This window comes from Grosmannia clavigera, assembly GCF_000143105.1.
Source record: "Grosmannia clavigera kw1407 unplaced genomic scaffold GCSC_167, whole genome shotgun sequence".
In the NCBI taxonomy this organism is placed as follows: Eukaryota; Fungi; Ascomycota; class Sordariomycetes; order Ophiostomatales; family Ophiostomataceae; genus Leptographium; species Leptographium clavigerum.
The window spans coordinates 1,012,376-1,036,877 of NW_014040772.1; the positions used below are offsets into that span (position 1 = coordinate 1,012,376).

The 24,502-nt window shown below is 52.1% G+C and overlaps 8 protein-coding genes across 8 annotated transcripts; 4 read left to right on the forward strand and 4 right to left on the reverse strand.

The window, feature by feature from the left end:
- Positions 1 to 1,911: 1,911 nt before the first annotated feature.
- On the forward strand, positions 1,912 to 4,056 carry CMQ_6218 (c6 zinc finger domain containing protein; the record flags this gene model as incomplete). The annotated part of the gene is made up of 7 exons (XM_014315283.1): positions 1,912 to 1,946; positions 2,012 to 2,044; positions 2,116 to 2,157; positions 2,214 to 2,513; positions 2,570 to 2,797; positions 2,859 to 2,895; positions 2,965 to 4,056. 7 exons carry the CDS (start codon positions 1,912 to 1,914, stop codon positions 4,054 to 4,056), a joined length of 1,767 nt encoding a protein of 588 aa, XP_014170758.1.
- Positions 4,057 to 5,560: 1,504 nt separating this feature from the next.
- Positions 5,561 to 7,452, reverse strand: CMQ_6107 (cytochrome p450 monooxygenase; the record flags this gene model as incomplete). The annotated part of the gene is made up of 6 exons (XM_014315172.1): positions 5,561 to 5,829; positions 5,872 to 6,024; positions 6,089 to 6,697; positions 6,754 to 6,913; positions 6,976 to 7,101; positions 7,165 to 7,452. 6 exons carry the CDS (start codon positions 7,450 to 7,452, stop codon positions 5,561 to 5,563), a joined length of 1,605 nt encoding a protein of 534 aa, XP_014170647.1.
- A 2,555-nt stretch (positions 7,453 to 10,007) lies between these two features.
- Positions 10,008 to 12,026, reverse strand: CMQ_6244 (uncharacterized protein; the record flags this gene model as incomplete). The annotated part of the gene is made up of 2 exons (XM_014315309.1): positions 10,008 to 11,710; positions 11,858 to 12,026. 2 exons carry the CDS (start codon positions 12,024 to 12,026, stop codon positions 10,008 to 10,010), a joined length of 1,872 nt encoding a protein of 623 aa, XP_014170784.1.
- Positions 12,027 to 13,414: 1,388 nt separating this feature from the next.
- Positions 13,415 to 14,795, forward strand: CMQ_6324 (uncharacterized protein; the record flags this gene model as incomplete). The annotated part of the gene is made up of 4 exons (XM_014315389.1): positions 13,415 to 13,496; positions 13,551 to 14,165; positions 14,424 to 14,630; positions 14,698 to 14,795. 4 exons carry the CDS (start codon positions 13,415 to 13,417, stop codon positions 14,793 to 14,795), a joined length of 1,002 nt encoding a protein of 333 aa, XP_014170864.1.
- Positions 14,796 to 15,457: 662 nt separating this feature from the next.
- Positions 15,458 to 15,664, forward strand: CMQ_6222 (uncharacterized protein; the record flags this gene model as incomplete). The annotated part of the gene is made up of 1 exon (XM_014315287.1): positions 15,458 to 15,664. One exon carries the CDS (start codon positions 15,458 to 15,460, stop codon positions 15,662 to 15,664), a length of 207 nt encoding a protein of 68 aa, XP_014170762.1.
- A 1,104-nt stretch (positions 15,665 to 16,768) lies between these two features.
- On the reverse strand, positions 16,769 to 17,776 carry CMQ_6301 (60S ribosomal protein l17; the record flags this gene model as incomplete). The annotated part of the gene is made up of 3 exons (XM_014315366.1): positions 16,769 to 16,921; positions 17,000 to 17,401; positions 17,774 to 17,776. 3 exons carry the CDS (start codon positions 17,774 to 17,776, stop codon positions 16,769 to 16,771), a joined length of 558 nt encoding a protein of 185 aa, XP_014170841.1.
- Positions 17,777 to 18,334: 558 nt separating this feature from the next.
- On the forward strand, positions 18,335 to 19,650 carry CMQ_6204 (fibrillarin; the record flags this gene model as incomplete). Its single annotated transcript, XM_014315269.1, has 5 exons — positions 18,335 to 18,343; positions 18,735 to 18,908; positions 18,969 to 19,050; positions 19,113 to 19,266; positions 19,335 to 19,650. 5 exons carry the CDS (start codon positions 18,335 to 18,337, stop codon positions 19,648 to 19,650), a joined length of 735 nt encoding a protein of 244 aa, XP_014170744.1.
- A 2,354-nt stretch (positions 19,651 to 22,004) lies between these two features.
- CMQ_6356 (c2h2 finger domain containing protein) lies at positions 22,005 to 23,949 on the reverse strand (the record flags this gene model as incomplete). Its single annotated transcript, XM_014315421.1, has 2 exons — positions 22,005 to 23,383; positions 23,451 to 23,949. 2 exons carry the CDS (start codon positions 23,947 to 23,949, stop codon positions 22,005 to 22,007), a joined length of 1,878 nt encoding a protein of 625 aa, XP_014170896.1.
- Between the last annotated feature and the right edge of the window lie 553 nt (positions 23,950 to 24,502).

The window sequence follows — 24,502 nt, forward strand, 5'->3', positions numbered from 1 at the left end:
ATTGGAATTAGTCCCTGGGCGGCTATGGTGCCGAGAAAACTACCTAGAACGGCCACAGCACCCAATAGTGGTGTGGTTGGGGCCAAGCTCAGACCACCTCTCCCCGTACTCTTCAGGTATAGCCTACTCCGTAGCAGCGTCATGACGTAACAATACGTGCAGCGCCTCTGTGCGGGAGCCTCGGAAGATACATGGGCACAACTGTCTGAATGTCCCTTTCATATCTCGTGGCACAACGGTTTATTCGGTACCAGGCTCCCAGAAGCGGGAATTGGAAAATGGAAAATGGAAAATCCGAAATGGAAATGGAAAATCCGAAAATACCCTCCTCCATGTCGCTATTGTGGGCTGGCCCTGCCATATGCTGTCATCGCCTCGTTCTCCGTAACGTCTCTGGTCCTGAATTTCGCCGGTCCAGGCTTGCCTTCCCCCTGCGGTCCTTTGCCGTATTGCCTCGCCTCGGACAGGCGTTCGGCGCCGCAAGCCCCAGGCCGGTCCGTACGCGAGGGCACCAGAATCCCCCAGAAGCGCTCGTCTACTATGTAGCAGAACAGGCAAGTAAGTGCTGGTCTCCCGCGCGCCCACACGCCCACACACGCCCGAACAGCTCTCTCTTGCACGTTCACACCCACAAAGGCACACACACATCCACAACACGGACCCACACCCCCTCCACTCCACTCAAAGGCCATCCACACCCTCACAGCCACCTTCCCTATTGTGGCAGCCACTGAGCTACAGCACTCTTCGGTGCTGTGGTGGCCGCTCTTCTAGCGCGGTGGGTTGTGTCTTGTCCGTTGGTGCCTTCTTTTCCTTCTTTCTGCTTCTCCCTTCACTCCTGCTGCCTGTCTGATCTCAGGCATCGCCCTCTGCGCTGCTTTTTTCCGCCGGCTACCCTTGCCTCTGCCTGCCCCACCTTCCCAAAACTCTTGACCACCCAACACAGCAAAATAGAACGAATATTACCAGGTACCAAGAAATGGACAAGAGTGAAAAACACCCCCCCAAAACAGCATGGTCTCCTCACCAGCCCACACACCCACAACACACTCTGCACCCCTCCCCCCCTTCCAATCCCCCCGGGCTTCTCGGTGCTATTTGCCTGGCGCTCTTACACCCAGCATTGACAACAGGCGAGATAGAACATACCGCCTGGCTGACTACATGCACTGCCCCCCCGTGGTATTTAACTAAACGGCCCCCCTCTCCGACAGCCTTCCTGTTCCCTCTTCTTCGCATTATCGATCTCAACATATACTCGGCACTTTGCTCCGGCTCTTACTTTAAAAACCCACACTCGCTTTTAGCAACCCCCAAGGAAGTCCTCGTGGCTCCTGTCATTCGCTTGTTTCTTTTTGTGTTTGGAGACGAGAAGATCGGAAAGAGAAATTCTAACCGGACCTTCGTCATCTCGAAATACCCAAATCACCAAATCACAACACAGCAGCTCTATAAAAGAGAGGGAATTCCCAAGAGCAAATTTATCGATCGCTTCTCAAAAGCGTTACCAGCAACCCGCTCTTGCCACCAACTCTTCCGGCGCCAGGACTACGCTCACCATTCAGTCATAGCCATTCGAATAGTCCGTCTCAAGCCGCCGTCCTTGACAGCTTCACTACTCTAGGACCTTTATCCCGGATCAGAGATATTCTGGACCGCCCTGTTTTGCTGGCCTCTCCAAACTCCCAGCCCAACATCGGCCCTTTCTCGACACGCTCTCGTATCACATTCGCTTTTCGCAATCTATTCTTATTGTCGTCGTGATCGACAATACTTTTTAATATCTGTTTCTAGGTGAGCGCCACTCGTGATCCAGCCGAAAATACCACAGGGCGCATCGAAAGACGTAAATAGGACTTGTACTGACTGCATTTGCAGCTTCGTCACTCGCTTCTTTCTTCTATCTAAGCAATGGCTGGCCCCGGCGGTGGACCCCCTCGTCGCAGGTAAGAGACAGGCTCCCATCAAATTTTGTACCGTCCACGGAGTTAATGGCTAACATCTCTCTCAGTCACACCAAGTCCCGCAAGGGATGTGAGACTTGGTATGTTTGCCACATGGCGCCTTTTGGGGCAGCATATACAGGTTAATGGATTTGGCTAACTCTGTCGGCAGCAAACGGCGTCACATCAGATGCGATGAGACCTTTCCTCAATGGTATGTTATACAGCGGTTGAGGTCCCACGGTCCTCATAATGCTAACTTTTACTTAGCCGCAACTGTACCAAGCATAAGATTCGCTGCCCTTACAATGATATCGCCATTCCTGACGACCGCTCCGTTTCGCCTGATCGTCCGGATCTTATGTGGACCCCTGAAATTGAGGCTCAAATCAGCCATTGGCAGCAAACCGGCGTCTTCCCCTTTCCGGAACTGAATGTTTACCCGGAACCGAATCCTCGATGCTTTTCTGTGGACAATCTGCGCCTGATTTATCATGTTGCTTCGATCTGCCATCAGCTGCGGAGCATTGATGCTGACGGCTTCACCATCTGGACGCGCCAGATTCCGACGTGAGTTTTGATTTTTGACCAATTTTGCATTTTTGGCATACTGACGATCGTATTAGGATCATCAAGATCGGTGCGACTAACAACTATGTCATGCACGCGCTTCTTGCATTCTCGGCCAGTCATATGACCTATCTGAACGAATGCCCCGTTGTTGGCATCATGGCAGATGAGCACCGGGGAATTGCCCTCAAGGGGTTGCAGGAGGCCATCAGCACGTTTTCCAGGGAGACATCGGATGCTATTCTCGCCGCCTCGCTTGTTCTATCTTGGCAGGCTACAGACTGGTACGTCGCATAATTGGAAACAGGCAGTGCATCTCACTTACAATCGCTGACCCACTCCCAGGCGTAGCTGGACCCAGCTGATGCAGGGCACCCGCTCGGTAGGTGACATTTCGGAGCAGTGCTGGCCGTAAGTTGGCTGCGAACTAGACTAACCCCATCGTTTATAGGTTATCGAAGCCATGGGCCCTTGGAAACATGAATCCCAGTTCGGCGACTTCATTGCCGAAAGCAGCACTTTCCCTACGGCTCCGCCGTCTCCTGTTCCGGACCACAAGCCGAACCAGCCTCGCAAGGAGGATCTGGAGTTCTTCGTGCGCACCACGCAACAGCTGCAGAACGTGGAGGCCTACCTCAAGCACAACAAGGAGGACACCAGGGCCATCTCGCAGCTCATTACATTCATTAAGGGCGCTCGGAAGGAAAGCAACACTCCTGTTGCTCAGCAGTTTGCCCGACTTCGCCCTCTGCGTGACTGGCTTTTCTGGACCCCTGTTCGCTACTTCCAGAGTGCAGGCAGCTCGCCCGGTGCCCTCATCACCATCGCACATCTTTACACGGTGGCTCTGGTCATGGAACGCCTGTTCCCCGAGATCGGTGCGGCGTACTTTGGCAGTCTCTCTATTGGGCCTGTCGAGGAGATCGCCCGCCGCCTGCTATCGATCAACGTCAATGGCGCCGTGGAAGGCGATGTGCAGACGCCTTTGTCGCTTATGGAATTCCCCATCGATGTTGTGCACGAATTCCGCTCCCGCATGGGCTGGGTTCACCCGGCTCGCACGCCTTCGTTCCCGCAGTTCAACCCGCCCAACTTTAGCCACCATGTCTCATCCGTCTCGGGCTCGCTCTCTATGCCGCCCACTACGGGACCGTCAGATTATCATCACATGGCTTATGGCGCGGGAGGGATCATGACACACCCGAACTTCAGCTACAGCACGGAAGACCTGTCGCTGCTGAGTGCTGAACCAAGCCAGAGCTCGGCCATCAGCCCGCTCCAGCTGTCATCCCCATATGTGGCCCAGCAGTACCTCAACATCCCCAGTCCTTCTTATGGAGGCTACAGCCCGGCCTCAAGCACGCTTGGGGACTTCGGCGATGGCTCTTCGGTGGCCTACAGCGATAACGATGACTTCGGCCCCTACGACGTGACCTACGCTTCCGGCGGTAGTGTCAACAGCATGGGACATGCCCAGATGCTGGGTGGATCAAACAACTTTGGCGTCGGGTTCGTCTCTCCACTCCAGACCGTCTGGATCTAGCCGTCTTGGCCTCCCGGGTCTGAAAAGACGAAACCATCCGAAGGGCAAATTTGGTTGACTTGTTTTTCTTCTCTCTGTGCTTTGCCTCAGGATACGATCAGTGCCCTCGCCAGCTCCCTCAATGTCGGCTTCTTTGAGCTCATATCCGCCACCACCTGAAGTTCCAACCCCGCTGTTGCTACCTTCTTCGCAAGACTCGTCCCTATCCTTTGCGCCCCGGACCGCGTCGGTTCCTCTTATGCAACACCGACACATCTACGCTTCGGTCCGTCGGGCATCTTTTGCGAATAAAGGAAAGGGGAAAGAGACGAAGACTGAAGGTTGATTCTTCCCATCTTCCTTCCGACTGTTTCACCGCTTCACCATCAACCTTTTTTTTCGAATTTGTCTTTTTTTTTTTTTTTTTTTTTTTTTTTTTCTTCTTCCAGTTCGACCCCCTTGTTTTGATCACTTATATTTTTAACATCTTCTTTCACTGGTTTTTTTTCTTCCCCGGCTGGTAGCCGCCCCTTTTCTACCTGCATATCCAGCACAGGCGCGAATGTACACAACAATCCTTTTGCACATCATCAACACGATCTCGACGGAAATGGCCGGCTGCGCCGTTGGCATAAATCAGAGATCTCACGACACTCCTTTTTAACGACACGCGGCATACTTCTTGTTTGAACCAACGCTCCTTATTGCTGCTATATCATGATACCCACTAGACACTCCTTCTGGACGGATTTTGTACGAACGACATACATTCCTTTTAGACATTTATGACGATGTTTTCGGCATAGACACACACTCCTTTGACGACATACGACGGATAACGATACCCGACTGCATAGCGGACTGTTCTGGAAGCCATACTTTTTTGAGATTTTATTTTTATTTTTTGCGCGCTTGGTTTATTACTGCTTTGCTGTTTTTGGATTATAGCCTTCACTGGCGAGCTTTGCTAGGGACGGAAAATAATGGCGGAAAGCTAGGTTTTTGGAGTTGCATTGCGCTGGAGTTTTTCAAAGCTACCTACTCACATACTGTACTGTTCTGATTGTGTATTTATCTGCGTGTTATATCTTGGATTGAGGAAGGGCAGCCCCGGCAATTGGATGGGATGCCAGGTAGTTTGGCCAATACATCAATATTGCCAACACTTAGCGGCTGTTATAATAATAAGCAAGTCAGTTTCACAGCATAAAAAGGAAGACAATGTGCCAACTTTTCATTGTTCTTAAAATCTTGAGCGTGCGCGTAGTCTGCAAAACACACGAACACGAGTATCAAATCAAGTGCGAATGGCCCGCTTAATTTCCAGGCCGTACCAAAGGACAATTTATCAACGCCGTCCCCCTTTCCCAGTCTCATATATATATATAATATATACATATGCATCTATGCATATGGATAAGTTCGCATTGGAGCTCCAGGCCCAATATGTGTAAACTGCTCCAGGCTTTCAGATGCCCAACGATCTCAATATGAAAGCAGAAGTGGATGGCGATCGATCGCCATTTCAATCGCCATCAACCCGGTCCACCGTTCGTCGCCGAAACAGCACCTCGCCGTTCGGGTCAGGGGTCTTGGACATCATCACCATCATGGGATATGGTCGCCTTTGGCCTTGCTGTAGTTTCATTTCAAAGTTGATAAGGTAGTATGCCAACATCATCTTGATCTCGTTGCCCGCAAAGAAGCGGCCAGGACACGCGTGCTTGCCGGCGCCAAAGTTCATATTTGCGTCACCAATGGACGTAAAGTGAAACTGGTGTCCGCTCCGCTGTTCTCTCAGTTTCGAATCGGACTGTTGCTGTTGCTGGCGCAAGCGGAAAAATCGCATTGGGTCAAACACGTCGGCACCCGGGTAAAAACGCTCGTCTTGTGAGTATCCCGCTTGCGGTGCCAAAAGCCTTGTGCCGGATGGCAGGTGAGTTCCGTCAGAGAGGACGATTGGACGCATGACCTTGCGAATGAATCCAGCTGAGCAGCCCGTTAGCAAGTGTATCCAGGGGGTAGGATAAAGAATCGGCATTCATCAACCTACTTATGTTGCCCGAAACTCGCTGCACCTCTTTGATGAAGCTATCCATCTTCTTGAGGCGCGCCAAACTGTCCTTGCGTGCCCAGGCCTCATCGTTACACAACACTTCAATTGATTCCTGGCGCAACGCGTCCTGCACACCCGGGTATGCAGCCAGGTCGAAAATGCAGTCTGCCAGCAGGTTGTTAGTCGTATGGATGGATGCAGCGCTCAGCACCAGCTGCATTTCAGTCTGGGCACGGTAGTCATGGCGCTCGCTAGGCGGAAGCGTGTCGAGAAGCCATTGGATCAGATCATCAGGCTTCTCATACCCCGGAGTGTCCATATCGCGCAGACGCTCCTCGATGATAGGCTGCAGCATAGCCTGGCCGCGAGTGATATCGGCGCGGATCCGGCGCAGGTCTGTGACAAGATACTGGCCGATGGGACGCAGCCAGGACGGGATGAACTGCAGCCTGATGACAGCCATAAAGACGTGAATGGCAAAGTTGATGCTTGTGTCCATCCACTCCTCCTTGCGGCTAATGGACAAACCGACAAAGGCACGGCCGCTGAGGCGGGCTATAGCCCGGAGGCCGAACGGATGCACCTTGACGGGCGTCCAGTCTGCAGCTTTGGTCAGGGACAGTCCGGCCAGACTGCGAGCACTAGCAGGATTCAGAACGCACCGTCACACGTGGGGAACTCCGTAGCCACGACATACTCAATCTCTTTCCGCAGTTGAGGTACCAGGCGGGCCAAGTTCTGCGTCAGCTTGGTGCGGATGACGGCAGAAAGCATGTCCCCATTGTGGCCGAGGCTGAATTTTGTGTATTTGCTCAGCATAGCCTTCACGAGTTAGCTTGGAAGCTTGGTGATGTGAGGAAAGGCAATCGGTCGACCCTATTTACATCGTTGACAGCCTCGGTGGCGCTCAATATATGCTCGGGCAAGCCCTTCAGCTCGCTTATGAACCTGGCCGGGATAAGGACTTGCAGTCCTTCCGTAGCCTTGATTTGATATACTCGATCATAGAACTGAGCAGAGGTGAGGTCAGCTGCTTGAAACAAGCCACGGGTGTCTGCAAGAAATGAGCGAACTTTGTTGTAACTGTGTCGAATCAGTATTTCTGCGTCAAAAATCCATTTTGCCTTTGCCGCCTTGTAAAACGGGAAGTTTGGTTTCTGCTGCTCGGCTGGGCGGATAATGTACACTGCTAGCAACACGCAAGCGGCCGCGACATAGCAGGAAAGACGGCCAGTGGGCCACGTGGGTGTGGCGATAATTGCACGGACCGCTATAGATCTATCCAAGCAGGAGTCTATTTTGCTGAATATATTGTATTTCTGTAGGAAGAAAGAGGTTGGCGTGGCAGTACAGTTCGACATGTTGTACGGTGCAGAGGGGGACCCAGCACAAGAGAGAGATTTTTGCTATGTTCATGTAAAGAGGATAGAGAGGTCGGAAGTCTTGAAAAGCAGATAATCCAGGTGGGGGCTTAAGGAAGGGCGGGCTGTTCAAATTCCAACGCAGTGACATCCATTGAGTGGCAACGCGGACATCCGTATGTCGATTTGACAGAGACGTTATTTCAGTAGGGCAAGACGACGATGAGTTGCAGCTTCGGGGTTGATCGTCAACTTGATTAAGCTATTTTGGGCGAAATAATAAGAAAGTGTGGCTATTAAGAAGGAGGCCAGAGCAGAGAAAAGGAGGTGGACAAGAAAAGGACAGCGAAGAAAAGGCAAGCGAAACAAAGGGGTTGCAAAAGAGATATTGAAGAATGAAGTCAAGTAGGCAGAACCCGAAAGAAAGTCCCGAGAGCAGCTGATACGTCAAATCGCAGCTATAAAAAGAACGGCGAGAAGAACGGGTAGAGAGGTTCACCGTATCCAGACGTTCGGGGGGGGGCACATCCGCGGTTAAGAAACCGAAGCTTTGCAGGGCAATGAACGAGCTAGAAAAGAGCAACGACCCTAGAGCCTCATTGCTAGAATCGTGCCTGGTTTGTGTGCATTTGCGTCTGTGTCTCTCCCTTTTCGTCCATTGCCACTCTCGCATCTTGTCCTTAGGACCGGAGACCGATAAGACGACAGCGGTTCGCGACATGGCTGTGACACGGCAGCAGGACAAGCCTTGTGGAGTGCAGACGGGGCCAAGAAGGGCGGTGATGCCGAGGCTTGCATCTTTGTGTGTGTCGCTTGCATGTGAGGAGGAGAGACGATATGGCTGGCCAAGATGGAAGGCGATGGCGAATCACAAGGCATTGCCATGGAAAAGCTCAAGCTTTCTTACGGAGTACTCCGTATTAGGAAGCAGCAGCAAGCTGCTGCCTGTGGCAGGCGCGTTCCGCGGCTGTCCCGCTTCCTGCTGCAGTGTCTCAAGTAAAGTCTGAAACGTCTCTCAGACCTCTTTCCCCTGGAGAACCCGCTCTTTCGGCGCCGGCTGTACTATGTAACAGCTTCCGAGGCGCAGGTCCAACGCCAAGAGGCCCTGCAACAAGGGACAGCGGCCACTAAATTAGCGTATGCACTACACAGTAAGATCCATGGCGAGGAGCTGGAAACAGCGCTGCTCGAAGGAGAAGCAATCGGCATCGTATCTGTCGTAACATCGCGCCGGCTCTAGGCCCAACGTTTTCTGTTGGCTTCCCTGTCCGGATGAGACTGCCGGAGCCGAAATTTACTATGTGCACTCCGTAGGGCGAGAAAAGCTAAGCACCGTTATCTGAACGTGAATCGCCTCATATGTCACCACCACGCTCTTCTATGTAGCTGTCGAGCTGCTGCCTAGGTTTTGTCTGCATCACCCCGAACATAATGCATACCAAGGAGGAACATTGCCGTCCATGTCGCCCGAGTTTCGGCCGATATCAGCCTTGGCCCAAGCCTGCATTAAGCCGCAATGGGAGCAGTAGAATGGTGCAGGTAGCTGCATAAGCTTTCTATTGCCCCAAAGGGCAATCGTGCAACTTATTCGTGGGGGTCTGTACTCGCATTCCGGGTACTTGGTGAAGTACACATTGCATGTAATGGCCGCCCGATAGCCGTCCATCAAGTCTTCGTGCCTAGGTTTTCGGGGGAACATACAGAGCATTGCGCCTTGCTGCAGCTGATATGGTGGCAGAGCGACAAGAACTAGGTACGCAGGTCAGCAGCTAATCCCATGGTGCAATCACCAAACTCAATATCTCGAGATAGAAGTACTTTAAATGCATCGTACATAGTACACAGTGTTCTCTTCCCGTCATAAGACGCACATATTCACTGTGCAATAGGATACATACCCCGTATTATGCAATAGAGGCATGGATTGGCTTTTCCGCAGACAACAAGGCACATTCCCAGTCAGGCGAGACACTCCAGTTACGCAGCAAATATTATTCGCAGCTTTCTAAATGGTCAAACTAGCTGTACACGTTGCCCTCGTCCCTTATCATACACCAGGATGCGAAAAGCTTTGCACTGGCCGTAAAAGTTTCATACAAGCATAGTGTTATACATTTCTGCACTCACAACGCTCCCCGGGGTATCGCATGAAGATATCAATCGACGCAGACAGAGACAGAAAGAGCGAAATAAACAAAAGAAAACACCGCTGAATATATTACAAGAAAACCCATGTGCGTTATGCTCTCGAAAGGCAACTTCACACAAACAAAGCGAGCGAGCGAGAACAAAAGAGAGCGAAGTCGACACGAGATGACGGGGTACTGAAAGAACATAGACCAAAATCCTGCACCTTTAAGTATCATGATTCTCAGTACTATATAAGCGCTCGAGCCGTCTTCACGATTACCTGAGGTGTGATGCAGTGCTTAAGTTACCCTTACACGCCCGCCTGCATGGTCCAACGAGTGACTTATCTCTGTGCTCATCAATGAGAACATGGGGCTTGTGGACTGCTTTTCAGGTGGCGACACTGGGCGGTAATCTGTGTCCATTCAAAAGGTGCGAACTGCTTCCTCCGAAGATATTGAAGGAACCGAGGCGCAGGCCGTCACCGGGCCAGATGCAGACTGGAGGCCATCCTCCGTCCAGAAACGGAGAACATCCGTTTGCCACTGCGTATAGTTCAGCACTTCGAGTCTCATTTTGAAGAGAGAGTAGAGGAGTTCCACCTCTAGGGGAGAGATGCGGAGACGTTGTAGCAGCCAGCGATTGATGAAATCCGTCTTGTGCCCTTCCTTAAATCGTGTCAACGCGGTGGAAATTCCGTATTCCTTGACTTTTTCCTGCACCATCAGCTCCCGCATCGGGTAGTCTGCAGGGAGTTTCAGTGCCCTCTGCAGCGCCGCCTTGGCCGTGAGAGGCTCCACCTCAAGCAGGTGCTTGGGACTGGATAACAGAATAGGGAAATATGGGTGTGTGAGGGCATTTGGGTCCATTGTCCCTTGTGGCGGTGCGTCCGCCATGGCCATTTGCACCAGGTCGTCATTTTCAACACCGGCAGTCTGACCCCAAATAGCATACTCCTCTCTGTACGGCATATTTCTCCTCATGGCTCCAGTGGCAATGCAGACTTCACGCAACGTGCTGATCCTCGACTCTTGGTAATTGAGCTCGTCCAAGGAAGCGTCCAGTTTGCTGTCGAATTGCCGTAAAAAGGCTGCATCTTGCGCTCCCATAAAGGACGCGTAGTTTTCGGCGAGAGAAGCAGGACTTGATTTAGACAAGCTCGTTTTTAAGGCCTCGAGTTCCTTCTCGCTCATGTACATATTGCCTTGTTGGATGCGTTCCAATAGTAATTTCGTTTGCAGCTCGCCTAAAATAATGTCGCGCTCTAAAAGTAATTCAGAAACGCCCTCGTCTGCCATCTGGTGGTCCCCGATGGCGTGAATGAGTTCTGCATATAGAGGATGGATATCCGAGTACCGGTCTCCAGATATTCCCATAAGTAAGGGTTCATCCAAAGAAGGGTCCTTGGTCGGTTTGGGGTAAGAAATGTTCATCGTAAAAGATCCGTGGCCATTTGGAAGACATCCCGTCTCCCTTTGCTCTCTGCTATTATCGTTAGTAACTGATGTATCTCCTTCTGTTCGGGTAGCCATGTTTCTGTCGGCGAGGGTTTTAAAAATGGCATCCTCTGCCGGATGACCGACAAGCAACAGTCGAAGTAATTTGACCTCGGCATCCTGATTAACTGCCTCCAACTCCTCCAACTCCGTCTCTAAAACCTCATACTTAGACTCAGCAGAGTCGTATTTCTTTTGCAATTCTCGTGAGGAGTTAATTAAATTTGTATGCAGACTCTTGGGTAAGTCATGTTCCATTTCTGTGAAGCGATTCTCCATTTCTCGTCTCTGCTGTCGAAGTGCCCTCATTTGCACCCGCATTTCGGCCATGGTCTTTCGGCATTGTCCGCTTCGTAGCTGCGCAGTGCTGATTTTGGACCACAGTGTTACAAGTTCCGCTGTCTTATCCATATCTGGGGCATCCACTGCCAGAGGGGGGATGGAAGCGTTGTCAAGTGAGGCTGGAGGAGTGGAGGGATGACCGAGCGCCTTGTGGCTTTCGGAAATGCGCAGAGTTGACGACATCGGAATGGGAGTAATAAGGCCATCTGGACGGCTCGCAACATTTTCGCCGTGCAATACGGTATCGTCCATGTTACGCTTGTTGTTCTCTTGCATCGCGGCCAAAGGTGCTAAGCATGCGCGTCAGTGATGTCAACATCCAGACACGTGTCGCACGTCTTCATTCATGGCCCAACGCCGCTGGCACCAGCACGCCTCTATGTAAAGCCTTTGCCCTTCTCCCAAAGCAACGAGTCAATAGCTGAGGGATCACGTACTCCACTGTCGAAACGACCCCACACCTTTGCCACGTTCTACAGCGATCGGTACATCTCCGGTGCTTTTTCTTCGTTGCATTTTATAGTCTCGTTTCTCTTCTTCAGCCTCCTCGTCGCTTTCGCTTTCTCGAGTTGTGCTATCGGCCGTTGCCGCTGATCGAATGTCCATGACGATGCTCTTGTGGTCTCCACTTGCAAGGACGCTCAATCGCGAAAGTTGTTTGGCTTGATTATGAAGGCGCTCCAAGGGGAGCGGCGTAGATCGTTCATGAGAGAGCGCCGTTATAAAGGGCAACTTGTGAGGAGGCTGGGATTGCAAGTGCACCTTTGCTTGATTTCTTGTAAGAGAATGCGAAAATCCGGAGATGAAAAGACATATGACACGGAGTACAGGGAGGGGAAAGTTTAAGATAAAATAAAAATAGGGCAGCCAATTACACAATACCAAGTTCGACGCGCCGTGACGAGGCAGATTATTATGGAGGGCAGGCACTCTTAAATGGCTCCTTCCCAGTACTAACAGTGAAATCAACAGCCGCCCGTCATCTCTCCATCTTGCATATTCTACGTGTATTCTTGTTTTCTTCCTTGTTTCATTTCCTCATATTTACGAACGCACTACGTCGTGCATTTTAAGCGGCCCACCTCCAGAATGTCGAGACTATTCGTGCCGCTTTTGTCGCTAGTGGTTGGAACCCCAACCCACTGCTAAAATCAACGAGGAAGATGATGGTCTTGGACTCCACGTTCTGTACAAATACACAATTCGTGTCCAGCCGTTTTTTGCGTCATCAACAGTGGGCAGACGGCAATGCCAAGAGCCACTCTCATTATCCTTCCAAATCTCACGACCAAAGGAACGTGTCGCCAGGCTCCAGCTTGGGCATCTTTGCAGGTACCTACCGCCGTGAACGGCTAGTCCAAGCATGGGAAAGGCGACTGTGCATGGCGCTTCCAGCGGCTTATCTCTGTGTGGCTGCTGCTCTCTGCTGCCGTGCTTACTTACGGTCACAGGGATGATGGACCGGCTGTGATTCTTGCTGCAGCCTACCCTCCAAGCAGCCAGCAGCCAGCCACTACCCATCTACGGCTGCGTCGCTTCACAGCAGGAAAGCTCATTCGGACACCCTCTCAGATAGCTAGACGCCTCTGCTGTCAATTCTCTGCCTTCCCGTGCGTCACAAGAATTACGTGGACCCAATGAAGTCAATTTGCCTCCAGCCAAGATGGCCGTTCCAACCCTCCCCTACACACTCTACCATTGGATTCTGTGCCGAACGTGTCCGCTGGCACAGCGTGCAGAGCCGCATTGCCTTGCGTGTTTCTGGAAATCTCCTCTTTTTCGAGCAAAAGCAGTCAGGGGTTTTGCTTCGTATAATGCCATTGCAATCCATGCCAGCCTTTTGTGCGCTTTCTGTTGTGCTCTTTTCCTGGATTTCCAGCATCAGATCAATTCATTGACTTCTTCACCACTCTCACGACAGCCAACTTCGCCTGGCACCTACGGCAATAGGTCTGAGCATCGCTCTACACCACCAATGAAGATCGCGCGACAACATGGATGAATACGAATATGATTATCTCGAGACAGGTCAGGAGCACTTGGGTGATAGCACCTCTATCGCAGGCGTCAAAACAGGTGAGAATGTTGTGTCAAATTGGAACGCTGAAGAGGCTCTCACACATTGCGTAGAGCAAGACAATCTGCCTGCTGTAGATGCCGTGCACAACTACAATAAGCCTCGCACATCTATCCCGAATGAAGTAGATGATGTAAGTAACCGGCTCGGTAGAGTGTCGCTATCATCAAATGATTCCATCGATGATTTCAACTACGATTATACCTCCAGCATGCCCTCGAGTATCACCACGGGGACGCAGGCCACAGCCTTGTCCTTAACCAGCGCACGATACACACATCGACCATACAAGGGTAGCCACATCCAACGAGAACCCCCGGTTCAGACTCCAGAGTTGCGGGACACATCCTCGTCCGGAAACCAGTCTCAGTATACGGCCTACACACCAAGCACCAATTACACCCAGATGCACCAGTACGGGTACCCAGGCTTAGGGAACAATTATACTCAGCAGCCCCAGTATGTGCATCAAGAACTTGGAGCCGACTATGTCCGAGAGCCTCAGTATGGGTACCAAGATACCGGCTCCGGTTATATCCAACAGTCTCCGTATACGTTCGCAGCAACTGGAGCATTTTTTAGCCAGAACGTATACAGTGTACAAACCAAAGGAATGGAAAACGATACCCCCCATATATCCAACCACGAGAGATCCGGATCGTATACTAGTCCCCATGTCCAGAGTGCAGACCCAGTGCAGTCTCCTGTGGACTCGAGTTATTCGCAGACCCCACACCCCAAGCACAGTTCCAGAAATCCAGCTCCTTTAATGAAAATCAGCTCTACGCCTAGGAGGGGATCAAATACATCCACAAGGTCGAGGGGACAGAATCACACGATTCCCACGCTCGAAAGAGGCAACAGCCGGTGTCAGTTTTCTCGTATGAATATATCTTCAAAACCCTAACCCGGCTGACATTATCAAGATTCGGGTGATGTTTACCCACAGCCAGGTCTGAGTGCTTACACTTCCAGCTATTACGAACACTCAAAGCAACAGTCCATCACCGTCGGTGTTGTCAATCCTTATGATGAAAACCAGCAACGGCCATTTGCATCTGGGCCAGTGCCGTCATCGTCCACATGGGATCCAGGCTACGTCGCGGATTTCGACTCGAACGAGAAACTGCAAGGTGAGACTAGCTATATTGTTATATGATATGAATAGACCGATGGCTACCTGGGCTGACATGTATATAGGGCTTAAATACCCTATTGAAGATGGAGATGACGAGCTGTTGGGCGATCTAGCCGACCAGCAGATGACATCAGGCAATAATATGCCAGGCAAGATTTGAACCAGTCCAGCATCACAATCTGTACAGGACTGACACACTTATCGCACATTGCAGCAGATAGAAACGCATATGCAGTATCAAAGGGGAAGTCTCCCGATACGCAGTACTCTAAACCTAAAAAAGCAAAACGCTATACCGACCACCGTAGGTTGATTTCAGGAAGGACACTCTCCGGACCCTACTAATAGTGCATACAGGATTCAGCATCCACCCCTCAAAGGATTTCTGGCCCGGCCGTGTATGTCGACCTGCTGCTTGTACATATATTTGGCGTCTTGAGGCTGACTGTCTGTACTAGGTTCTGAAAATCGAGTGGTCTCAACCCATGGGGGCGAATGCGAAGGTGTATGCCCCATCAAGTGCGTTCTCGACACGACGAGATGACGTGTTTACGAAAGACAGACGCTTTATCCTTTTGGAGCGGTGGGAAGGCCATTCTATCGGCGTGTGCGTGAATACTTTGGATATCTGATCATTCACATTGACCACATTAAAGCTCATGCACTGACGAAGTGGCATAAACACATAGGCCGATATTGACGTACGGTAATCAGGGCTGTAAGCCAAACGCACACCCTGAATGCCATGGCATAGTACACACAGGCCACAAATCCCCGGCACTTCTAAGCGGTGAAGCACAACTCGGGTTCTCTCCCGTTCGGATGATACCGGAAAACGATATGGATCGGTTGCATCCGTCGTCACGGGTCAACTACATGAAGAAATATACGATTGAGCATAACTATCCGGTCAACTTTGTCGGCCACCTTCATCGAGCCGACTACATGAATCTTCAAGAGCAGCTACAGCAAATACAGAGCCAACCAGAGTCGAGCAGCGTCTTCGAGTACGGTGGCATGCCAGAGTAGCCCAAACTTCCGGTCCTCGGCTATTTCTGTCTCTGGAAGTTGTTCTTACGTAGCATCTGTTACCTCATTTCGGATTACTGGACTCGTCGTTTTCCTTTCGTCCTACGTTCTCTTATCTCCCTCCTTCTCATTATTATGTTTCCGTCTCTCAGCTTCATGATATCAGCCTCCTAATAGCCCGTTCCTATCGAGCTTGGAATCATTACGTTACACTGGACAGAGTCCTGGGACTCTGCCACCGTTTAGCCAACAACGCAGTCCTCCTCTGTGTGATACACATGCCGTGTATTACATATTGCAGATTTTCAGTCTTGTCAAGACCGACTTTTTGTTTTTCCAGCCCGTCTTCTATTTCTCATTCCACATCCCATTTCTTTCGTTCCTCTGTTCTTCACTCCAATTGTCTCTGCTCGTTTACGCTATTTTTGGATAGTGCGTCAACTTTCCCCAAATTGTAAGACAAGACCATATTAATGAAGAGATCTCCTGATGAATAATGACGGTTCGGCAATACTCGACAAATACGAAAATTACTGCGTGCATATGGCAACTACGCCTATTGCCTTATATTGTTCTCTCGTGTTCAATGCGAACGTATGCCGTCTTGTAGTGTGGCTAGAGCTTCAGGTAAAAGAAAGTGTGAAGTCCCTGCGGGACTGAAATAGACAAAGCCGTGAGCACTTTGCAGAGAGACATGGAACTTTGAGGGGTGTTACATTATGTCAAGCAATTTGGATATTTTCTTCTTTTTTTTTAGTCCTCTTTCGTTTTAGGGGAACCTCGCGAACCAACGTCCCACCTCGGTATGCTTTTATGCTCTTTTTTTTTAGAAAAATAGAAATAACGCAACCCATAACAGAAAGCCACAATTGGTTGTGCAGCGGGGGGATGAAGGGCAAAAGAAAAGAGAAAGAAACGCAAGACATCCCTTCTTTTCTAAACCTGCTCCTCCCCTCTTCCTTGTACTCCGAGGGTGGCGTCTTTTACTTTCTTGATTTCCCAGGGGTTTAAAAAAATAGATTTCGCGTTTCCCGACCTCCATTGAAGTAGCCCTACACGCCAACACACAGCCCCTCTCGCCCGCTCGTCTTCACCCGTCTCCGCTTATGCGGCAGTCAGGGCCTTGCGGACGCGCACGCCACGCTGTCTTGAGCTGAGGTGCTCGTTTGCGCCAACGACCTCAGCCTTGGCGACGGTCTCCTCGGCCTCGGTCAGGATGAGCTCAATGTGGCATGGGTTCGACATGTAGGGGTTGATCTGGTGCAATTGTCAGCACGAGAGCGCGAGGAGACCAAAAGACAGGACAGATGAGCGCTGAGCAGGAGAATCACATACCCGACCGTGAGCACGGTACGTCCGCCGCCGCTGCTTGGGGGCCTGGTTGACCTGGATGTGCTTCACCACCAAGTTGCTGGTGTCCAGGCCCTTGGCGTCCGCGTTGGCCTCAGCGTTCTTCAGCAGGCCGAGCAGGAACTCGGCAGACTTGGTGGGCCAGCGAGCCTTGGTCACACCAAACTGCTTGCCCTGGGCGGTCCGACCGGTGCTGCCGGCGTACCGGCGCATGGGGACGGCCTCGGTCTTGGTCTTGACGTTCTCGAGGAAGGTAAGGGCGCGCTGTAGCTTCCAGCCGTTGATGGCCTGGGCCGTCTCGCGGGTGTTCTTGAAAGAGACGCGCAGGTAGGCACCGCGAGCGCGGGCCGACTTGGCGGGAGCAATCTCCGTCGCAGCGTAGCGAACCTGTGCAAGAGAAAGAGAGACAGTGTCAGCCATGACCATTTCTTCGTGCAGCAAGAACAATTGTCCGCGGCTTCATCCATGTTTCCCCCTCTTTCAGCTGTGACAGATTCAATGGATGGCAGACGAGAACGGGGCGTGGGAGTATATGTGGGACATTGGCGCTCTATTCTGCACGTAGCAGTACAAATGCCACTCGTTATTCGCTTTGTCGTCGATACACCTCGGTTTTTGGTCGTGACTCTTTTGTCGTCGTCGCGAAGAAACTGCCCAATTGTCGTTGCCGCACATTCTCACCCGCAACCTCCTTTTGACGCACACAGACGACCTGCCGTGATGATCCCGCAAACAATATTTTCTGCAGATAAAACTTACCATCTTGATGATATGGGGGGAAGATGGTGTTGAGTAAATGAGTTGTGGTGATCGTGCTTGCGGAGAAGGAATGGACGCAAAACTTTCTTCGAAGTAGTGTCGAGACCACCAATATTTTTTTCTCTGCGTATGGCAGAGGTGGGCCGCACCGCCCATTTTTTTTTGACCACGGCTCGATCATTTTTCCGAAAGAAGGGCTAGGGTTGGACAGCCCTACCATGATTCGCCTGGCGGGGCAAAGGTCCACTGTTTAAGAGACTGTGCACGTGATATTATGCAGATACTGCTAGCCGGCCCGGTCGGCATGGCAGAACAATTGATCCGATGTGGGTTTCCGGCCTCGAGGAATTATTGGTCACGGCAGAAAAAAGAAAAGCTGCTTAAAAATTTTTGAAGCTCCAAGGCGGACTCTTTTTTTTTTGCCCATCGTTTCTGTCTCTGGTGTTATACCACTTTTTTCGATCTACAAGCAACAGACATTTCGACGGGGTAGCTGCTGGAGATCTTTATCGGTATAATTCGTCTTCGCCTTGAGGCGATCTTAACAAAACACACATAACAATGGGTTTCGTTCCGCGTGGCGGTGGTGGCCGTGGTGGCTTCTCACGGGGTGGTGATCGTGGTGGCCGTGGTGGTTTCTCTCGGGGTGGCCGTGGAGGAGGTAAGCAGAGATGATTTCCCGCAGCCGTGGCTGTGATCTGTCTTACTCACTCGAATAGCAGGAGGTCCCAGCCGTGGTGGCTTCGGCGCTCGTGGTGGCGGTCGCGGTGGTGATCGTGGTGGCCGTGGAGGATTCTCACGAGGTGGTCGTGGCGGTCCTGGTGGCCGTGGTGGCCGTGGTGGTGCCGCTGGTGCCGCTGGTGGCAAGAAGGTCGTCGTGGTATGTATCTGAGCCTCCCACTCTGTGCTCTTGCTTTTGTCCTGTGCTGGATGGCCGACTGACCGCCCCTCTTTTGCTTAGGAGCCGCATCGTCACAAGGGCATTTTCGTTGCCCGCGGTGGCAAGGAGGACCTGCTGGCCACGGCAAACATTGCCCCTGGCATCTCTGTCTACGGCGAGAAGCGCATCACGGTCGAGAACTCGGTCAAGAACGAGGACGGTACGCCAGCAGGGAAGATTGAGTACCGCGTCTGGGTAAGTGCTGATCAGCCTTTTGTTTTTTCTTGTCGGACCTATCCACTAACTCTGGTGCAGAACCCTTTCCGTTCCAAGATCGCTGCCGGTATCCTCGGTGGTGTCGACAACATCTTCATGAAGCCCGGCTCCAAGGTTCTCTGTATGTATTGTCTGCCTGATCTTAGTGGGCTTTCAGATCGCTAACAGCCATTATCTGTCCAGACCTCGGTGCTGCCTCTGGTACGTCGGTGTCGCACGTTGCCGACCTGGTTGGCCCTACCGGAACCGTCTACGCGGTCGAGTTCAGCCATCGTTCGGGTCGCGACCTGATCAACATGGCCTCGAAGCGGCCCAATGTCATCCCCATCGTGGAAGAGTGCGTTGAACATCCTCCCGGGTTTCCGGCTTCTTGTTGCTTAATCCGTTACTAATGGTTCTCCACAGTGCCCGTCACCCGCTCAAGTACCGTTTCATCGTCCGTACTGTCGACTGCATCTTTAGCGACGTCGCCCAGCCCGATCAGGCCCGTATTGTGGCCCTCAACGCGAGCATGTTTCTGCGGCGAGGCGGTGGCCTGCTTCTGAGCATCAAGGCCAACTGTATCGACTCGACCGCCCCGCCCGAGACCGTGTTCGCCAGCGAGGTGCAGAAGTTGAAGGAGGACCGCTTCTTCCCCAAGGAGCAGCTGACGCTGGAGCCGTACGAGCGTGACCACGCGCTCGTCGCGGCTGTGTACCTGCAGAAGGAGTTTGAGGGTTGAGCTGATAGCAGTGTTGACGGTGCTGGACTGTGGAGGGGCGTCTGTTGCTGACAGCTGACAAGCTGACTAGCTGGCTGCTGTCCGTCCCATTTCCGGGACTGTGTCATGCTGACCGGACGCTTGGCGGCTCTGAATGTTTGATTTGCGGACTTGGGATTTTATGGCTTCGCTTGCTTTTTGTTTTTCGTATTAGGATGGTTTGGTTGTCCCTTTTTGCCCTTGTTCAATCCTGTTGTACCTACACCATTGCGGCACTGCTTTTTTCCTTGGCCACAGCAAGAAGGGGGAGGGCGCATCCGGCGTTGCAGGGAGTAAACTAAACATCATGTATGCCACTGATTAATCGCTTCTTCCCGTCGCGCGTGCGTGTATGTGAGCCATGGATGGATTGGATTTGTGACCACGGATCGCCCGGTTGGAAGACAATATTCCTTTCCCATTCGTCAAACATCCAACCTCAGCTAATATTTCCCTGGTTGGTAACCTCGGGCTGACGGTCACATGAACATCCCTCTCGACGAACGAGATCGCCAAGATATCATAGTGAACATGCCGTAAAAAAGGATGACCTCCATCAAGCACACCCATTGGACCCAACGCATATTCTCTTTTCGATAGTCGCTGCTCCTTGTGGGGATACGTTTGTGCGTGTTTGGCCAAATCAGGACGCTGACAGCACTCAGGTGAGCGTTCAGCCGCACGCCCAAGACCCCATGTCTGGCTCAGCAACGCCAGCCGTTGCCAATTTAAAAACGCGCAAACCATGAATTTCCGTTTCTGTTAATTCTCGACACCCCAGAGCCAGAGGGGCTGTGGATATCGGGAGCGGTATGGCAGTTCTGTTCTCGTAATGAGAGGATGACTATTCCCCTGAGGCTATGCAAATGTGGGACTTTGAACATGCGCACGTATATATAGACGTATGCTATGTAAGTGCACGTTAGTGTATGCTTTTATATATATATATAGGATGTCATGCCCTTCTCTTCTTCTTTCTTTTCGGGCCCGTGCATACTTCGTCTTTGATTTTCATCGTCCGCCTAGGCGCCAAGTTCACTGGAAAGATCATTCTGTCAGTTTCTGCCAGTACTGTCAACCGGTCTGTGTCGACACAATTGCGGTGCTCGGGACCACGAGATCAGCCATCGTTTTCCCCCCGTCTTATCGTCGACCTGTCCAGTCCGCCGTCGATGGCCGTTCCTCGCTGTTGCAACTCCGCTCCCGTATGCGCTCCATTTCGAAACCGACGGTACCCAGGATGCTCTCTTCGAAGAAGGAAAGCCCCTTGTCCCTGCCGATATGAAAGCCAATAAAGTCAACACAAAGGAGGTCATGCGAGATACTTCCTTTATTGCTTCCTTGAGAAGCCAGGATACGGGCCACCGCAGGCTGCTGTGCTACCGGTCTAGCGACTGTCTTACAGAAAGCCGTGAACACATTGGTGGTAGCTGCATTGACCAGCGACATTTCCAGCTCACCATTGATGTGATAGAAACTTTTCACGCCGGCCTTTGAGACCTGTCCTTTTCCTCATCGACGTCCGCATCGGCCAATAATATCTCGCCGTTCGGTCATTATTAGCACACCAGGTTGTCGGTTTACTTCGAACCGCTGCAAATACTTGCGTCGTATCTAGATGGCTGACGCCCTCGGCCAGTATGGGCGGTGTAGAGCATATCGTGATCCACATCTCTCTGCTGGTTTCTGGCTAGGTCGGGAAGATGATGCAGGAGCAGACTCACAAATGACCTTTGGCTCATCCGTGCATCTATGCATAAATCAGCGAGACTTTACTATCTTCCGCAGGACGAAGGACCCTCTTGTGGGCTAACCGCTCGTTCCTTCCTACCTCGGCGCTCCTTTCCGCAAGGGATGACAACGCGGGGAAAGAGACGCTTCTTCCGTCCTCATAGAATCTCGCCACACCGCAACGAATCACGGCTTGCAATACGGAAGACATTAATACAAACAAAACAATAAGTAGTACTGGTCGAAGATATCGTGCTGTATCGCACGACTCATATATTAATCGGGGTATCTTGCCGCCAATTAGGCTGAGACCCATAAAGGAAGCCGGCAACAATATCAAAAGACGAAATGTCGATATATGACATCGGAAAGTATTCAACACACTTGAGATGACCTATGATCGCCCTCCAATTCATACCAAATAGTCGTGACCCAAAATCATTTCATAGCCCAATATCCATCCACTCAAGACTGATTGCGCCTCGCCTCATCCCAAACGTAAAGAAATATCAAAACATAACAAGGAGGCTAAGGAGCCTCGTGGTTTTCCGGACCTTTTTTTAGGGGGGGGGGGAGGGTATTGTTTTGCGTCCGGCTACGGACAATCACATGATGGTAGAGGCCACCACCTGCGCTGCCTGCATCTCCCGGGTCTGCTCCTCAGTTGGGTCGTCAGAGACCCAGAGACCCTTCTCCTCTTCGGTGGACTGCAAAAAGCCTTCCGCACGCTTCATCGTTTGCACGTCCAAGTCGGTGACATAGGCCTTGCCATCCGAAAGCTTGAGGCGGATCTCGTGCTCAGTAGACAGCATCATGTCATCCTTGGCCAGGCGCCGGGGTCCCGCAAAGACGGTCATGACGCGCTTCCGCATCGTCATCTGGCCCTTGTCAAAGCCCCACGAGCTAGGGTAGTTCTGGCGGCTGCGCCGTGACCGCGTCTTGCCTGTGAAGGGAACACCACCACGGGAGTGAGTCATGCCACGCGACTTCTGGACACCGTTTACCGGGTTGCCCTTTGATTTGCGGGGCGATCCCAACGGCCCGTTGAAGGAGCCATCGTCTCTGGAGGCATCCTCGTCGCCGTCCTCTTCCTCCATATCGTCGTCCTCTTCTCCGTCGCCGACAGGTTGAACGCCAGCCGGCGTCGTTGGCAGCTGGTTCTTCTCCAAGGTCTCCATCAGCTCCGCGTCGTTCTCAACCTCTGCCAGGTGGGAAGCATTAACAGCTTCAGCGGGGTCCTCCTGCTGCACAATGCGCAGCACACAGTCGTCCAGATGCTCGTAAAACTCCTGTGCGTTGGAAAAGGTCTGAGAGCAAGTGCTGCACTTGCCCGTTGCGTCTGGCGCGTACATGGTCAGCTTCTGTGCGACGTTGCCACCGGGTGTCGTCTTCTTGCGGCTGTTGGGAGGCGTCTGCTCAACGCCATGGACGGCTGTCAGATGGCGCTTGAACACATCGGCACGGTTAAACGACTTCTCTGCCGGAGATCCAGACCCAGGGCAGAAACCGCACACCATAGTGCCTTTGTAGTGCGTGAGAGTGTGGCGGTTCTTGTCGTACTTGCGTGCAAAACCCTTGACGTGGTATTCACAGGTCTGGATAGGGCACTTCTCTGGCCGCTCATTCTGGTGAGTGAGCATGTGAGCGCGCAGATCCTTGTACCGCCGGCCGCAGTCAGGGTGCGGACACCGCTGCTTCTCCTTTCCCTCGCCGTCGGAGAGCTGGGGCTCCGACGGAAAGCCCGAGAAAGAGCTGCGGCTGCCCCGTCTGCTCTGGACCTCCATTGGAGTGGGTGCCAGGAACGGGCTGCTGAAGTGGGGGTAGGTGCTGGTGCTGTTGGGGTAGGGAGAGACGGAGCCAGCCTTCAGCTCGGGGGAGTGCTCTGGCGAGACGGTGTAAGCCGTCTGGTGGGTATGCGGCGCAAAGGCGTCGTAGGTAGGAATGCCCATGTGTCGAACCTCAGGATGCAGAACAGACGGGTCCGCTGTGATGAAAGTGTTAGCACCCTGACACTTAGCTGATATGATAATTCATGCTGGTTGACGACTTACGAACATAGGACGGCTTGCCGTGTGCGAACTCGAACTGGGCAAACTCTTCCATGTTGCTAGTGGGGTAGCTGTACTCGCTGGGCACAAAGAAGTCGTTGTGGCCAACAATACCGGGGCTGACGCTCAGGCAGTGCGGCGCAGGCCACTCAGTGATAGTGGGAGGGTGATCGTGGTTGGAGCGAGGAGAGCCAACGGCAGATGAGGGTGCAGAGGCGCCCGAGGTGGTGGACAGGCTTGACGACGACAGGTGGACGTCTTGATCGTCGGCGTACATTGTCGGCGACAAGCGATCGCCAAACATGCTAGGATGGAACGGAGCGTCTGTGTAGAGAGTGGCGCCAGGATGGTTGTATGCCACGGTGTTGGTGGGATAGCAGTCCTGTCTTCGAAAGAAGCCGTCGGGGGACATGTGGTGGTTCATGGTCAAGGAGGGCGAGGGAAACACTCCCTGGGGGGGTTCGGGGTATAGCGAGTTGAAATCCTCTGATCCACTGCGCATTGTGTGCAGTGAGAAATTATGTGGAAAAAAGCCTATTGGTGGGTTGGCAACGATGGGGGGGAAGGGCCGAGAATTTCTAGCTGGCGGCCAAGCACCAATAGTTGCAGTGAGCAGAGCACGCTTGTCTCAGAAAGAAGAGCCGGCAACTGCTGAACAGCCAAGAGGCAACCGTTAGGAGCTGTTGACGCGGTCAGGCCGAACCAATGGTTTCTGGCTGACTTACGTTTTAGGCTTTCACGGAGAGACTGTCTGGAGGACTAAAACAAGAGTCGACGACTTGGGGCGGAGCAACGCTGGCATATGCTGGATGTTGTTCGGCCTGTTAAACACGGACGCCAATCGTAAGGTGCTGAGCGATCTTGGAGGGGAGACAGTTTAGACGTGTGAGGTTGAGTTGATGTTGATCCCAAGTGGCCAATGTCTCTCGGGAAGAGTAACGAAAGTAGGGCAAGCAGGAGGCAACAGAGTTGTGAACGATCGGTGGATGATGAAGCCAGGCCAGAAGAATGTGTCCAGCTCATGGTGATGGGGGGCCATTCATTCATGATATATA